Source organism: Mustela nigripes, chromosome 12, assembly GCF_022355385.1.
Source record: "Mustela nigripes isolate SB6536 chromosome 12, MUSNIG.SB6536, whole genome shotgun sequence".
NCBI lineage: Eukaryota > Metazoa > Chordata > Mammalia > Carnivora > Mustelidae > Mustela > Mustela nigripes.
Window position 1 is genome coordinate 34,519,662 of NC_081568.1, and position 16,254 is coordinate 34,535,915.

The 16,254-nt window shown below is 36.0% G+C and overlaps 1 protein-coding gene across 1 annotated transcript in view; it reads right to left on the reverse strand.

Annotated features, from left to right (window-relative positions):
- Positions 1 to 1,467: 1,467 nt before the first annotated feature.
- The window catches only part of FGF10 (fibroblast growth factor 10), an 88,121-nt gene continuing 73,334 nt past the window's right edge, over positions 1,468 to 16,254 (reverse strand). Inside the window, exons 2-3 of the mRNA XM_059417094.1 lie at positions 6,564 to 6,667; positions 1,468 to 3,138 (exon numbers count right to left, since the gene is read on the reverse strand). Of these exons, the coding sequence (XP_059273077.1) occupies positions 2,941 to 3,138; positions 6,564 to 6,667 (302 nt within the window). The 3' untranslated portion in view covers positions 1,468 to 2,940. The remainder of the gene's footprint in view (positions 3,139 to 6,563; positions 6,668 to 16,254) is intronic.

Sequence of the window (16,254 nt, forward strand, 5' to 3'; positions counted from 1 at the left end):
GATAGCTGACTCACACATGTAAAACATTAAAGAAAACTCACAAATGTTTGAATGATTTTTTTTTTCTTTTGTTGTTGTTTGGGACTGTGGGGCATTTCACCACATCCTGCCATGCACAGAACACTTGAATTTCTCTTTTTGTTAGCAGGTAGAGTTCAGTATAGGCTAATAAAACAAACCAGGACAATATTTTTATTTTCTTTTCTCAGCATTTTTATTGATTTATTTAAATGTAACATACTATACACTGTTCAGCCTTTTGGGAGGTAGGAGGAGGGAGGGGTTCTATATCTTTATGAGGCGTCTCCTCAGAACCAACACTCACATGGGCACACATTGGTGGCTGACACATTGACATCGTGGCCAGGGACCACAATTCCCACAGAGGTTGAGCTCCCAAAATCATGATGATTTTTTTTTTTTTTAAACATACAATATTCAGGGCTGGAAGTGCTTTTTCTTCACTAGCACAAACCAGCTGCAAAAGGGGATCAGAATTCTACCTCAATATCAAGCAAAGATGCCATTTTTAAATGCAGGAGAATCTCCTTTCTCCTTACCAAACTGTTCGTCCGTGTGTGTGTGTGGGGGGGGGGGGGGTATTGGAGTAAGGGAGATGTTTTCTATTTTTGGCCTCTGTAAGCTTTGATATATTTTGCTAGAAGCTGTTTTAGTGTTTGGAGTCCGATAATGATGTCTGTTTACACATAGTCTCCTTGGTAATCTAAGTGACTGTGTGAAATATGAATCCAGTTTGTTCCCTGTTTGCTGTTTGTGCAGTCATCTATTCCTGTATTTATCTCACCAAATGTTTAATTTTGGTTTTGGGTGGTCTGTGTTCATGTGTCAGGTGCAATTATTATTTTAGAATAAAAGAGCAAAGATAATCTAGTTCTGATAGCAATACATTACATTATAGGTCTCAGACTCAGTTACCAATTATGTTTTCACATACAGATTCCAACCACAAAAATTAAACATTTTTAGAATCTGATTTGTTAAGAAGCAAGTTGGAAGCCAAGTGCTATGAAATGCAACTTTAGCCATAAGCCCAAAACTCTCTGCCTCAAATGCATACCTTTTGAAATCCCGACTTTTTTAAGGAATGAAAAAAATAAGACCTTTTACAGGATGACTTTATGGTAAGTTTCTTAATAAAACTATTTCTTAAATGACAGATTAACTGGAAGTGCTGGTTAAGCATTGACGCAATTAAGTTATAAGAGAGGATCACAAAACACCAGCCTTTCTAGAGGTTAAACTTTAGTAAAAAGACACATGCACTGAGTCTTTCCCTTGTACCAAAATACTGTGTCCAAACAATAAAAATAAACAGACCTTTTCAAAACAAGAAATATGAAGATAAAACTGCAGCATCAATATAATCTTATAGTTATCACTTAAAGTATTTAAAACAAATAGTATTTTTCTACACTTTTTAAAAAAAATCACTACAGACACTGCAAATAAGGCTTATGTATTTATTTACTGGAATACAATGTGATGATGACTGGTATACTCCTATGTATTGTTTTCTCTACCTGCTCTAACAAAATGAATTTTGATATGATTACATGATGGAGTCTTCCAAAGCTCTTTACATTGACAAGAAGTAAGTTTTATTTGGTTTTGTAAAGACTAGATCATACAGCTCGAACAGATCATACAGCTCGAACAGGCTTCAGTATATGGTTACACATATACCAGGATATAGTTGCTCAGTTTAAGCCCCTGGGAGAGTTACACTTCAAATTCCTTGATAATTTCCTTTGGGGGAGATGCACTATGTGGGACTTATAAAGGGATCTTATATATGCAGACAGCCTCTTCATCTCTAACCACCATGACACGTGGCAAAAAATCGTTGGGAAATAATGAGGCTGGGCCAATAAAATTTATTTATAACAATTTTCCTTCTTTTAGTATATTCTTGGAGCCCCATTGGTGTATTGAAAGAGAAGACTTTGGCCTTCTGGTCTAGTTCTTATGAAAGGAAGCCTTAGGAGTGATAGATGTTTTTAAACGATGGCAGATATCTCTCATCAAGCCGTGCCATGACACTGTCATATTTATTGTTGATGGTTCTTATTGCAGAAGTGATATTAAGTTAACTCATAGCACATGGGGCTCTCACCCTGCTTTCCTATCTCCTCTCCTATTCTTGAAGTGTTTGCCAAGTTTTAAAAACACTTTGTCATGAACATGCATGTGGTGTGCTGAAGAAAAAGAAAAGGTAAATCAGAGGGCAACTGCTGAGGATACTCTTTAAAACCCCAAAAGATATTTAACATCCTATTAAATAAATAACTTAGAACGAAATAGAAAGGGATGAAGGCAGAATGCACAAGCATACCATACTATTTGTTTTGTTAGAACAGTTTTACACTAACATGTTTACATTTTTAAAATTTTATCCAACTCTTCCATGATGCCATGCCCAAAGCGCCTTTGGTTGTGCATATGACGTGACCCAAGTGCTTTCCAGTAAATGCTTGCGTGTCTGACTGCTCATTGAATCGTTAGGCTTGCATGAGCAATGAAAGTCTTTGATATGAGTTCGTATTCCATAAATAACTTTCCCGAAGATCATTCAACAGATTGTTCCATGTCCTTTCAGTCCTATCTCAGAGGTTAAAAAACAACAACAGAAACAAAAACTTCACCAAAAACCCAGCCAACATACAATGTTGTTCGCTTAGGAGTAGCTTCCATCCCATTTAATCTGCCTATTATCTCGGTTATAAGGCATGACACAGAACTAATTAAAAGAACATCATATGTCAGCAGTGAGTACAAAACCTTCAAAGACTTCCTTTCTTTCAAGAGAGCAGACATCTGCAATGTGTCTCTGCCTTTTGAGCTACTGTCTTCGTGAAGAATACCAACTAGTCCTGGCAAAAGAACCTTTGGTTCTGCTGCATCCACAAACATTGCCTTCCTCTATGAATGTACCACCATTGGAAGAAAATGAGCTGAGGTGTTTTTCCTTCGCGTTTTCTGTCCTCTCCTAGGAGCTCCTTTTCCATTCAATGCCACGTACATTTGCCTCCCATTGTGCTGCCAGTTAAAGGATGCATATGTATTGTATCCATTTTCCTCTATCCTCTCCTTGAGCTTACAGTCATTGTTAAATTCTTTCTGCAAGAGAAAAATAAAATCTTTTATTTCTCTGATGACGGTACTTACTTCCATTTGACACACACCATCCAGAGAACTCCAATTCGAGAGTTTTGTTTGCTGTTGCCATTTGTACATTGGTTATGTATTTAATGCACCGTGTCAACAATAGAAGAGTAAAGCTCACAACCACAGAACAGAATCCGTGTTTGAAGGCTCATGATTCATTTTAATTGATCATCATAACCACATGTTAGGGCCCTTTTAAAAAGCTGATGTGTTTTGACTCTGACATGGCTTAAGTGCCTAGAATGATTATTAAGAAGCAAACGTTTCTCTAACAGTATTTGTGATGAGTCAACGACAAAGAATAGTCTTATAATCCGTTTTTTTTTCCCTGAGTAATGACCAGGGGTCTCGTGGGAAAAACAGAATTTAAGAAAAAACTTGAGCTTATCAGCTTTGCAAACTTTACCTATAAATCCATAATAAATACACCCATATAGACAAGAAAACAGACCTTATAGCAAAATCATAATCATTCGAGATAACCAAGAGGCCAGGGAGGGGTGGAGGTATGTCTTCCTATTTTACAAATACTAGATTTCTCTATTTTGTAGGTAATATATAATTTTCCATAACTTGGAATTTTAATAGATTTACTCTTAGGTCTAGAAGTAATTGAAAACTAGGACATGGAATTCCTCACTTTGTGAATTACCATATCAAAGAAATTACAAACATGGTGACTATCACTACCTTCATTGTATAAACCTGAGACTTTGATCCTGGGAAATTCCACTCTATAGCCATAGTCCTTTGGCTTTGTTTCAAGTGGCCATGTGTTTTTAAGGGGATCTTGGGACAAGAATTCATGTTTCCTTCATTCCATAAATCCAGTATCTCACTCTGAATTACTGATGAAGAGTAACCACTCATCTCAAAACTCTGCCTTTAGAAATGTCATTCTTCTCTTAGATCCACACTAAAGCAGATAAGAAGCTAAGGAATAGGGGCTTTTGCTCTTCTGGTTCTACGTTTCCCAATCCAAACCCAAGGTATTGTAGGGATCTTTAAGTTGGCCTCTCCTGGGCAGTTCAAATAGTTTTTCTCACCTTGGGATTTAATTTTGTTTTTTTTAACTCAATTCTCAATTCCTAAATATCTGTGTTTTTAAGTGTCTGGGTTTCTGTGAACTAGATCATCATTTTGAACATTATCAGAACCATCACAAACATAGTTTGTCTAAAACTATATGGCTTCGAAACAGAGATGATTTTTTACGTGAATAATTACATTCATTCTAATAAAAGGGATGCAGTTTAGAGACTGGGAGAATTGGGGTTATTTGAAATGATTTTATATTTGCAACAGAGCTATGTATAAAAAATCAGCAGTACTTATTTTTCCCTCCCCCAAATAAATTTATAGAGCAATTAAGATTTGTTTATTTGAAAGAGAAAGCAAGAGCGTGTGTGCGGGAGACTCAAAAAGATTCCCACTGAGTGTGGAGCCTGATGCCAGGCTCGAACTCAGTACCCTGAGACTGTGACCTGACTTGAAGCCAGAAGTCATTTGCTCAGTTGACTGAACCACCCAGGTGCCCCTAGAACAATGTCTCAAAGTGAGATACACCTCTAGCAGACTCCTAATCTCAGTTGTTTTTTAAATATTTACACCTTAGCTCAAATTTATCAGAATCTCTGGAGGAGGGACCTAGGGATCTACGTGTTTATAGCATGTAGGCAAATCATCAGCATGAAAGTCAAAAGAAAAGAAAAGGTCTTGGGGGTCTGCTCTGGATGGATCTGACTGCTGAGGGTATAGTGTGGGACAAGGCAGCCCCTGTCCAATTTAAGTTAACAATATATTGGGGGAAGACTGTCAACAATAAGCACATTCATGAGAGAATTTCTGTAAATCCCATTGCAGATAACTGCATGGGGGTGCTATGATAGAAAGCAATGGGTCTCTACTTTAGATACAGAAATGGGATGAAACAATTCATACATCTTAGAGTTCAGTAGGAAGCGTAGGCACAGTATGTGAATTGTGTTGGGACAGAAGAAAAAGGTTATTAAGTATTTTTATGACACTTTTCATTTAAGAATGTTCCATTTCTCTCTGATGTTACCTTTTTAAAGAGGTATACTTTATCAACTGAAAGTTATTTCAATCTTTTATCGCAGTTAAAATTGTTTACCTTTTATTTCTCTCAATCTAAATTCATGTGATCTGGCTTTACTGTAAAGCTTAAGTTTTGACTTAGTGTTTTAGTATCTCTGCAAAGAGCATAAACCTGGTCCTTCCCCCAGTGATTCCTATAATAGTTAGATTAAGGAGGGACTCAGTCATGTTCATTCAAGAAAATAAAAATAAATGCCTCAAAAGTGATTATGCTATGAACCCCTAAATGGTACCACTTTTTAAAATGGCCCACTACTCTTCTAAGCTTAGGAGTAGAACTGCACATAATGGAAAAATCTTAAATTCCTTTAACCACCTCTCTCGCCCTGCCATGCAAAAGGCAGTTCCCCTAGAGAAAAGGACTGGCCCACAGTGTGTGTGCCTAACTCCCCAGTTATGAGTGGACCAAATGAAATACAAGACTATCTATAATCAGACCAGTGGTCCTTAAGTTGGGTTATCAAAGTGTTGCATTGGGAACACCTGGAACCTTGTTAGAAATGCAAATTCATAGATCTTGGGACAGCTTTAATATATCAAAAAATCTAGAAGTGTGTTTTAATCTTCCCAATGATTGTGATCTAGTTTGGGAGCCACTGGCTCCGGGTAGGCAGTGCAATTGTTCTTACGCTAATCAACAAAATAAGGTTACTTACACATTTTGAAGTGATATTCCTTAATACTTGCTATGAAACACAGAGGTGTATGTACCCTAATCATGGGCTGGATACCAGCTACATCAGGGAATTAATGACTACTGTCTAGGTAAATAAAATTATGGAGTTGATTGAAGGCACGCAAATAGTGAATTTCCTAATCTGTCTCCCCATCTCATGTTTTAGCAGAATACAAAATACCAAGCCCCTGTTTTATCTTCAGCTTTAAAACACACACAGTGTATGGTTTCCTACTCAACTTAAGATCTTTGTTTTCAATGATTCTTCTCCAAGTTGTCTGTAGCACCCGTGCCAATCTGACCAGATGCTTCCGTGAGAGTCTGACCCATTAATAGTTCAGAGCATTGACTGACGAATGCCAGCAACAGCCTGTGTGGTAGGCTGATGGGTGAACAACAGAGGAAATTACAGAATTGTAAGAGCTGCTTTGCCAGCCCTCGAAACTCTGGTGACCAGCCTGTCGTGGCTCTATTCACTAGCGATAGAATGATAACAAAGCTCTTCAATGTCTGAGGGAAACATTCCAAAACTGTGGTAATGATTTACTGCAGTGGACTTGGAAAACTAAGGCAGAATACTTACTGAGCCATAGAGTTTCCCCTTCTTGTTCATGGCTAAATAATAGTTGCTGTTAATGGCTTTGACGGCAACAACTCCGATTTCCACTGACGTTATCTCTAGGATACCTAAAACATAAGATTAAAAAAAAAAAAAAAAGATAAACTTAAGGGGTCACATACATTTAGGTGAAAGAAAAAATCAGAACTATTGAGTTTTAATTTATGATAGTTTTAAAATTAGTAGATTTAAAAAACTGGGGCACCTGGATGGCTCAGTCGGTTAAGCAAACAGTTCTTGATTTCCACTCAGGTCATAATCTCAGGATGGTGAGATCGAGCCCTGTTTCAGGCTCTGTACTCAGTAGGGAGTCTGCTTGAGATTCTCTTTCTCTTCTCCCTCTGCCGCTTTCCTCCCCCCATGCGATTTTTTTCTCTCTCTCAAATAAATTAATCTTTAAATAAATTTTTAAAAATTAAAAATTAGAAAAAATCCAAATCTCTTTTGGTGTGCCTGAAAACATAACAACTATATTGAAACAGGTAATTAGTCTTTAAAAGAATTCCCTTATATTTTACTCTGAACATATAAGGGAAAATATTGTTTTAATTAAAATGCTTCCTTTGCTAACTCTGCATTTTCAACCCCATAAATATTGAAACAACTCTATCTTAGCCTAGATTTCACAAAAACTTATCAGAGCACACATCTGTACTATGGTATTAAATTAAATCCATAGCATATGTCAATAATATGTCAGATTTGCCTCAATCTGTAAAAACAGTGGTAAACTATTTCTGCTTTGTAGGACACTTAGATAAACTAAATCCCTTGGCTACATTTAACTGATAAATTCAGTTTTGGAAAATGTGTTGACATTCTGTGATACAGAAAGACTAATCCCAACATCCACATTGTCTTTAAAATAACAAAATCATTACTCTGGGTTGGGAGAATATCCAGTATCCATCAGCATTTACAAAGGCTTTTTTTTCCCCCCCTAGAAAGAATTGAAAACTGAGGGAATTTGTCACTGATAGATAAGAGAACCTTTTCCCCTAATACACATGTTTGGTTGGTGCATCTAAAGGCAATTTTCTCTGAAAGGTCTATAGGTAACTATAGGGAAAGGATTTGATATTTTACCTTTAAGGTACAAACAAATACATCTGTTTATTGTATTTTTAAAAACACTTTCTTGGGGCCGCCTGGGTGGCTCAGCAGGTTAAAGCCTCTGCCTTCAGCTCGGGTCATGGTCCCAGGGTCCTGGGATCAAGCCCCACATTGGGCTCTCTGCTCAGCAGGGAGCCTGCTTTCCCCCACCCCCCGCCCACCCTGTCTCTCTCTGCCTGCCCTCTGCCTACTTGTGATCTCTGCCTGCCAAATAAATAAATAAAATATTAAAAAAAAAAAACTTTCTTGTTGTGAAAATAAACTATTATATTATATAAACTATTATAAAATTAAATAAACTATTTAATTTTCACAACAGTCCTCTAAGAAGGCATTGCTCTTCTTAATTACAGATGAAAAACAAGACATGAGATTGTCTAATTCACACATAAGATGTTAAAGTGACAGAGGCCAGGGGTGCCTGGGTGGCTCAGTGGATTAAAGCATCTTCCTTTGGCTCAGGTCATAATCCCAGGGTCATGGGATTGAGCCCCATATTGGGCTCTCTGCTCAGCAACGAGCCTGCTCCCCCACCCCCCCACTCTCTCTGCCTACTTGTGATCTTTGTCAAATAAATAAATAAAATCCTTTTAAAAAATAAAAAATAAAGTGACAGAGGCCAATAATGATGGATCCAACACCTGAGCTTTTGGCTTTCAGACTATTTTGCCCTCTATGTCTGTTTGCCTCTCTATCACATCTCCCCACTCCTTCCCACTTTCCCAAGGGAATCCTGTTGGAAAACCATCTGACAAAATGATGCATAGAGATAACAGTCTTTAATAGGCATGCCACAGAGGAAAATGTCTAAGTATCAGGGAAGGGAATCTAATGTACTTTATGTCACAGAGAGAAGACACAGAGCAAGGCAAGAGGTTGAAATCTTGGGCAAAATATTTAGGCCAGTATTTATTTTGCCTAAGAAAAAAGCATTGTCAGGAAATTGCTAGCTGTTCCCTATGTATGCTTTTGTGACCAAAAATTGTTAGGATGAAAAGTTTGAAGAATGGTTTTAGCAAAGATTAAAGCAGGATTTTTGAAGGTGACAAAAGGAAGAATGTGTTACAAATGTTCCTCAGTCCTTGACCAATCATTTTTGAGAGTGCACCGTACACGATTTATCATATTTAGTTTGGAAACCCCTGGGTTTTTCTGCTTTGCACAGATTGGGAACTCAGTATTCAAAGAATTCATCCATCAGTTAACCAATTCTGCAACCACTTAAGACTAGTGTGAAAAAGTTCACTATGCTTCAAAATAGAAAGTGGGAAGACCTAAATGATTTAAGGTTTTTTCAAATTCTGAAAAGAATTTTTTGGGTATGTCAGTAAAGTATAATCTGATAATTTTGTGGTGATGAACAAGGACTGTCTCTATGATAAACATCTGTTAATGTGAAAGTAACTTTCTGAGGGGCTCAAGGGTAGAGGGCTTGTCAAATTTTTTTTTAATAAAAAATCTCTCCAGTGTTCTCTGCTCTTTGGTTAGGAGGATCAAGTTTGCTTATGAAAGTATTTTTGAAAAAGAGAACCAGAATTTTACTTGATGGTTTTTGGGCTAATGACTTAGCATTCTATATTTGTATATTTTGATGCAAAATTAAATGCCAATTGAAGGAAGACCTCCTAGGGGAAAATAAGTGAAAGAAACACAGATTTCTTTGTATTTCTTACCATTTTTGTGAATCTATAATTATCTTAAAAGTTATAAATTACTGTTTTATTACTTGAAGAAACTTATACCTGAAAATTATATTATTAATAGAAGGGAACAAAAATTGTATTTCTCATTCATATAAGTCAGATATTTTCTAAATTTGAAGACATATTCTTGTAGTGAAATTCTATTACTTAAAGTTTTAACCACATCAGTTTTGATGTCTCTTGAAAGATGAATACACCAGGTGGTAATCTAAATCTGTTTGAGAGCCTTTGCACAATTAAAAAACATAGGAAGACCTATGTGAAGAATGGCACTCTTTTAGGAAATGGGAACATAAAGCCAAGCAAGTTATGGCTTTCCTTGAGCAAAATCTATGCTGTATTGGGAGTAAAAGACAAATAGGTAGAGAATTATGATAGAACATATTAAGTGATAGTAAGAGCTAAGATAGAAGACATAAGGGGCAAAAATAAATGTAGTTCATCATATTGGCTGGGGATCCAAGGCAGACTTACTATGTGGAGATGAGACTTGAATTGGGTTTTGAAGGTTGAATAAGAAGCATCCAGGTGAGAAAGGTGGGAACACATTAAGGGGAGGACATTAAGGTGCAACAGTGCGGTATTTTCAGAAAAACCATGTTTGACTTACCAACTAGAGAACAGGGAAAAAGGCAGGAAGTCACAAGAAGTGAGGTTAGGGAGTTACGTAAGACTCGAGGTAGCAACCATCTTGTACGGATGCTAAGAATTTTGGCATATAGGAAGTATTTTATCTAAAAATATATAACTTTAAAAAACATACTAGAAAGATCCAATATTTGGCAAATTTATTTAAGTAAATAATAGCAAACTAGAAAGTTTATTTTCAATTATATTTGAAATCCTTAATAACAAAGTTTGACTATCAACATTACAAGTGATGTGGCATAAATCAGCTCCTGTTAATGGCACATTCTACGTTAAGAATGCATCATCACCATAGTAATGGGGAGGATTTTGCAAACTGATGAAATGCAAATGGAAATAACCTAGAAGTCACAATTTTCACATAAATCATTTTTTCTTTTAGCTTGCCAAAGCATGAGTTATGTTTTGATGAATCATTGAGTAGTTAATCTGAGGAGGGCCATTCACAAGTTTCTTTCCCAGTTTATGCTTCTCGTCATTCTCCAGAAGGGAAGTATCTGACCCATTTTCTTCCTGGCAATCCAAGACTACTTCTCTCTTTGGGCTATTAGAATAAACAGATTATTGGCCAATGTGGTTAACTTTCTCCTGAAACATTTTTTTCATGGAGAAAGTGAATGGCAAGGAAAACTTTAATAAAATGGTTATAGATAGGAGAAAGCTAGATGTAAAAAACAATGCAAAATCCCATCATTCTCTCCTAAATGAATAAAATATGAATATTTAAAGAAATCCAAAAGATTCTTCGAGTAAGTTAAATAATGTATTAAGCACCAACATGTAGGATTTGTGTTAACTCTTACTGTGGAGGATACAGACAAGACACAGTCCTTACCTTCAAGAAGTTTTAAAACTGGGTAGAATAAGGACATGTATAATTAAAGTAATTACAATACAAAGAAAATATTCTGAGAGGTACATGAAAGGGAAAATACATTGTCTTGGTTTTTAATAATAAAGTTGTTGTCGTGAAGAAGATGGTTGATGTTGGAGGTGAACCTTTCAGGGGTAGGATTTTAGTAGGTGAGAATTTGAAAAGTTGGGAGGAATAGTCTATACAAAGAAAAATGAAGGAGTAAAGAAAGATAGGTATGGGGGAGGGAAAAGAATTCAGTGTTTATTTGAGCTATGGTTGGCTCTCCATACCAATTGTTCTTCAAGGGGACCACTCAGTAAAAGTGTAGATTCTACTTCATTGAGGAGTGGTAGTGCTGTCCTGGGTGAGGAATGTACTTTTCAGAACCTGTTGTGAAACATTGAAGCAGCTCAAGAAATGTCAGAGCCTCATGAATTCAGAATCAGTCCTATTATTTTGTTCTAAATATTTTACTCAGAATTATAATCCTATGTAGCTTGATAGTTTTAGTTAATGTGATGAAATATATTATAATTAATATAATGTAATACACAAATCCTAACTTCACCGAACTAAATCTCTTTCTCATGAATTGTTGTCAAGTGTCCCACATAGATTATATTATATCCTGATATAAAAAAGCCTATGGAACTCCCCAGAGGTGTTATCACATTTATGCTATACACCTCAGAGATTTTGTATCCATACTCTGGAGTGTGGTCTTGAGAATCATCATAGATCATACCTTTGTAAGTGTGTATCTCTCTCAAAGATCCATAGCAATTGCAGTGGTCATCTTCTTCTGTTTATTAGAGCAGGGTATATATACATAGTTCATAATATGTGTGCAATATATTTTTATTGAATGAATCAATGAGTGATTATTCTAGCAACTGGCTGAGTAAAAACATTCAGTATTCATTAAATACAGAATTTTTCTTCTTTAAAAAAAGTTTTTTTTAAAGATTTTTATTTTATTTATCTGAGAGAGAGAGAAAGACAGAGATAGCACAATCAGGCAGAGGGGCAGAGGGACAGGGAGAAGCAGACTCCCAGCTGAGCAGGGAGCCTGATGTGGGGCTCGATGCTAGGACGCCAGGATCACAACTTGAGCTGAAGGCAGAAGCTTAACCAACTGAGCCAACCAAGCACCTCCAGAGTTTTTTTTTCTTTTGATAGTGTTGTCAAATTTGTAAAACTTTGAGATAATAAGTCTACATCCAAATAAAATGAAAATAAAAGTAAAAGGAAATGCCCAAATGAGCATACTTTAAAGGAAAAATCATTGAATTACAAAAAATAAATATTTGTTGTTTATAAGCAGTTATTACAAATCTGAAACTACTTTAAATTTTCTAAATAATACATGTATGTCTCTTCAACTATTATTAAAATTGTGAGAAAGAGTTCTCTAACAGGATCTGAAAGGCTATCTAGAGTGTGAGGTCTTAAGACAACATTCTTGGTTAAGGAAAGCACTATTTGGGGTAAGTTGAATTTAAAGACAGTAATAGCACAAAAATCAAGGATGATAAGGGAGTGACTATCATGTGTCATATACTTTAATATTCATACCTGAGTCTCAGAAAATATATCCGGTAAGCATTATGTTCTACACATATTGAAATTGGACCTTGGAGAAATTAATAAATTGATGAACATATATTCACCTAGGGTATGGTAGATTTGGTATTTGGATCTAGGCCCATTCTCTTTCCACTAAATCAGGCTTTGCTGAATAAAGCTGAGGATGGCAAAATAAAAAAGGCAATGATAAGGAACATTTTATCTATTTTGAATACTTCTCCATATTTTAGCAAACATTTGATTTGTAGATTTCAAAAGTATTTTAGAGAAGCATACTGATATAGTTAACACAAAGCGATTAATTTCCATATAGATTAATTTTCTAGGTGGCTAAAATTTTACAGCTCCTTAGACATTATTTATTTAAATAATAATTTGACACCTTCATCTCCAAGTTCATTCACTTCTTTGTCCATTTATAGAGATTACTGATAATGTAATGCTTTTCTTGATGACTAATGGACTTCAAGATTATCTCTAATGACTTTCTCTGGTATGAAAGGAGAATGCTCTAAAGAGCTTCTGAGCACCTCCATTAAAATAAACTGATGATTTAATATGAAATCTGGTTAGAATTGAGTCAAAATTATGGGCAAAACTTGGCAGTGTTTTTTTCTGAGTACAGAATATGGGGTTTTGTGTAGAAATCCTAGGATCTCTTTTTGTGAGATTCTCCCATTACATTCCAGAGAGTGACATTCTACACAAATATGGTGCAGAATTCTGGGGAAACAAAAATATTTAGGTTTATGTCTAGAACAAGCTATATTAGTTTTATCTTTCATATCTATGATAAAACATGTAATAATTTTCTTATGTTGTAAAAATTATGATAATTTGCAAATGATCTAATGGGGTATACTTTTGCTTCATAAATACTGATGTGGAAAAAACTACACAGCAATTATTATTTCAGCTGGTACTTCACTGATAACCCTTGAATTGGTTGAAAACCTGATTCCACTCATAATTTTTGACAGTGAAATGCTACTTTACATCTAGAAAGTCCAACAGATTCTAGGTTTATAAGGTCACGTTCAGAAAAAATACATAGCAGTTTTCTAAATAATTTTTATCATGATAATTAAGAATATTTCAAATAATGCTTTCATTTTTCTTTAATGTGAAACAGTTAAATTAAGGTCTCAACACATGATGTGAACTGCTGAACTCGCACACATCACAAAGGATCTTCCTGAATACTATGCTAAAAGTCTTGATCAAACTTATGCTTGTCTTCCACCTGCACTAGGCTGTGTCCCTAAAGGTGACCTCAGGTCCCATGCTGAGTCTTAAGAAAATGCAATGCTGTCCATTTACAAATCATACATTGTCCCAACCCACCTTCCCAAACCATTTTCAATAATTCCCTACCTACTCCCTTCTGTAAATTTCACTTCCAAAGTTTCTCATCTCTCTCTCTCTCTTTTAATCACCTTCTCCACTTTCCTGTAATCCCTCTCTGTTCTCCCTTAAAAACCTCTATCACCTTTGTCTTAGTTTGAGTTGATTTCAATTAATATCGTAGTTTCTCTCCCTCCCTACAGTAGTTTGTCTTGTCACCTTTAACCAACATCTGGTGCTATTCGTTTGCTGGGTAGTTGCATGAGCTCAAATAACTTCACAGAGATTATGGAGTAGAAAACTCTCCCCAAATTGATAGTTAGCATGTGCCCAGCAAAATAGTCCATGAGTGGTGAATGCAAAACGGAAGAGGAGAATGGATTTTTGAAGACTGACTGGGAAAGAAGAGCACATAGCTCAGGGGTAACAAATATGTTAATATCTCTTAGTTTAAGCACACCTGTTCGGGATTACGTATTTGCTTGATTTTCAACAATTTCAAAAAGTGCACCTAGATTCTAAGTTAACTGTCTTGAAAGAATGTCAAAATGTATCTAATTGCTCTATATTGGGAGTGACTGGACAGGAACATTTGTTACACTAGTTTTATTTTTTGTATTATCTACTTATTTTCCCATTTTTCTCCACACTGCCCTCCACTGTCTGTCTCTCACTCACAGTTGTGCATGCACGTGTGCACAAACACACACAGGGTAGCTAATAACTTCACAGACACATATGCACACACCAATTTTTAAAGAGAACATCAAAGTCATATTTTATGTGACAAAATTAATGGAAAGGTTTAGGTGTAAACAGGAAGGAAATATCTCTGAAAGAGCAAAAGAACTTAGCTGAACATGTCAGCTTTGTTACTTAATCAACTGTATGACCTTGAATAGGTCATTTATAATTCCTGAATCTTGGTTTCCTTATTTGCAAATTGGGGCTAATTGACTACAGCTCACAGGATTGCATGTGAACTGCTGAACTGCTGAACTCGCACACATCACAAAGGATCTTCCTGAATACTATGCTAAAAGTCTTGATCAAACTTATGCTTGTCTTCCACCTGCACTAGGCTGTGTCCCTAAAGGTGACAGTGGAGTAGTGGGTAGGTATTCAATAGGTATTTACTGTCTGCTGAATCGAGATGGTGGGGTGTCAGCCAGTTTTTCATACCAGTGGTTCTCAAACTTGAGCCTGCATTACAATCATCTGGAAAGTTTGTTTAAATACAGATTGTTGAGATTTTTGATTTAGTAGATCTGGGGTGGGGCTAAAGAATTTGAATTTCTACCATTTCCCAGGAAATGCTGATTCTGCTGGTCCAAGGACCACACAGTGTTCTATACACTATGATTCAGAGACAGAGAAAGCCTTTGATATGAAAAAGCATTGACAGAAACATGTGCAGTGAAGCAGATCCACAAACAGGAATAGATACAAAAAATGACAGCAGCTTAACATCAGTGAAAAAATTTTAAAGAACGTGGAAAGGAAGTGCTAGGTTTTTCTTTTGTGTATTTTTGATAGGTGTGGGACTCAGCATCTGCCTAACTATAATTATGTGGATTTGGAATTTGTGTACAAATACACTTCATTTTTGTCTAGAGACCTTTTTTTTTTTTTTAAAGATTTGCAATAGGATTACCATTATCTTTGCTTTCTTCTCCTCACTAAGGTTATGCAAATGTTGGTTGAAACTTAAGTGCCTTCATTCACTCCCTTAAGTATTTCACATGCGTTTTTCAGGGGGCTAATGGTGTCAACAACTCTAAAAAATTGAGGGACCATGTGGCCCCTTTGAAGTCACACTGATGGCCATGAAATTGCTACAAATCAGTAGGGATTCACTTGATCCCATATTTTCCACCCAGAGTTCAATGCATATACTTCTTCTAGGATGATCTCACCACTTTTAAAAAGAGGACACCGCAGTGGGCTAATCATTAATCTTGGCCCACCTTGAACTGTTTTAGATTTCAAATGCCCTTTCAGCATAATGCAACAGAGACATTTAGTTTCTCCATCATCCATAATTCTTTCGGATACCCTTGACATTCATTTAGAATTGCAGACAGAAACAGGACGTATGTTAGCAGAAAATTCTTACCATCTTTAATAAGAAGATAGGCATTTTTCTCAGTTTGCTAAAGATCAGTGACCTTTTTTTTACATTTTCAACTGGTGCTTCAAAGATAAATGCAGTCATTAGCTTGGTCTTATTGAGGAATATAGTGGTAGATTCTAAAACATTCCTCAATTTAAGACTATATTTAATTGACCAGTATTGTAATTTAACCATTGTCAGTGACATACCATGAAAAGTATCAGAAACTACTTCTTCTTTTTTTTTTTTTAATTTATTTATTTGGCAGAGAGAGGTTACAAGTAGGCAGAG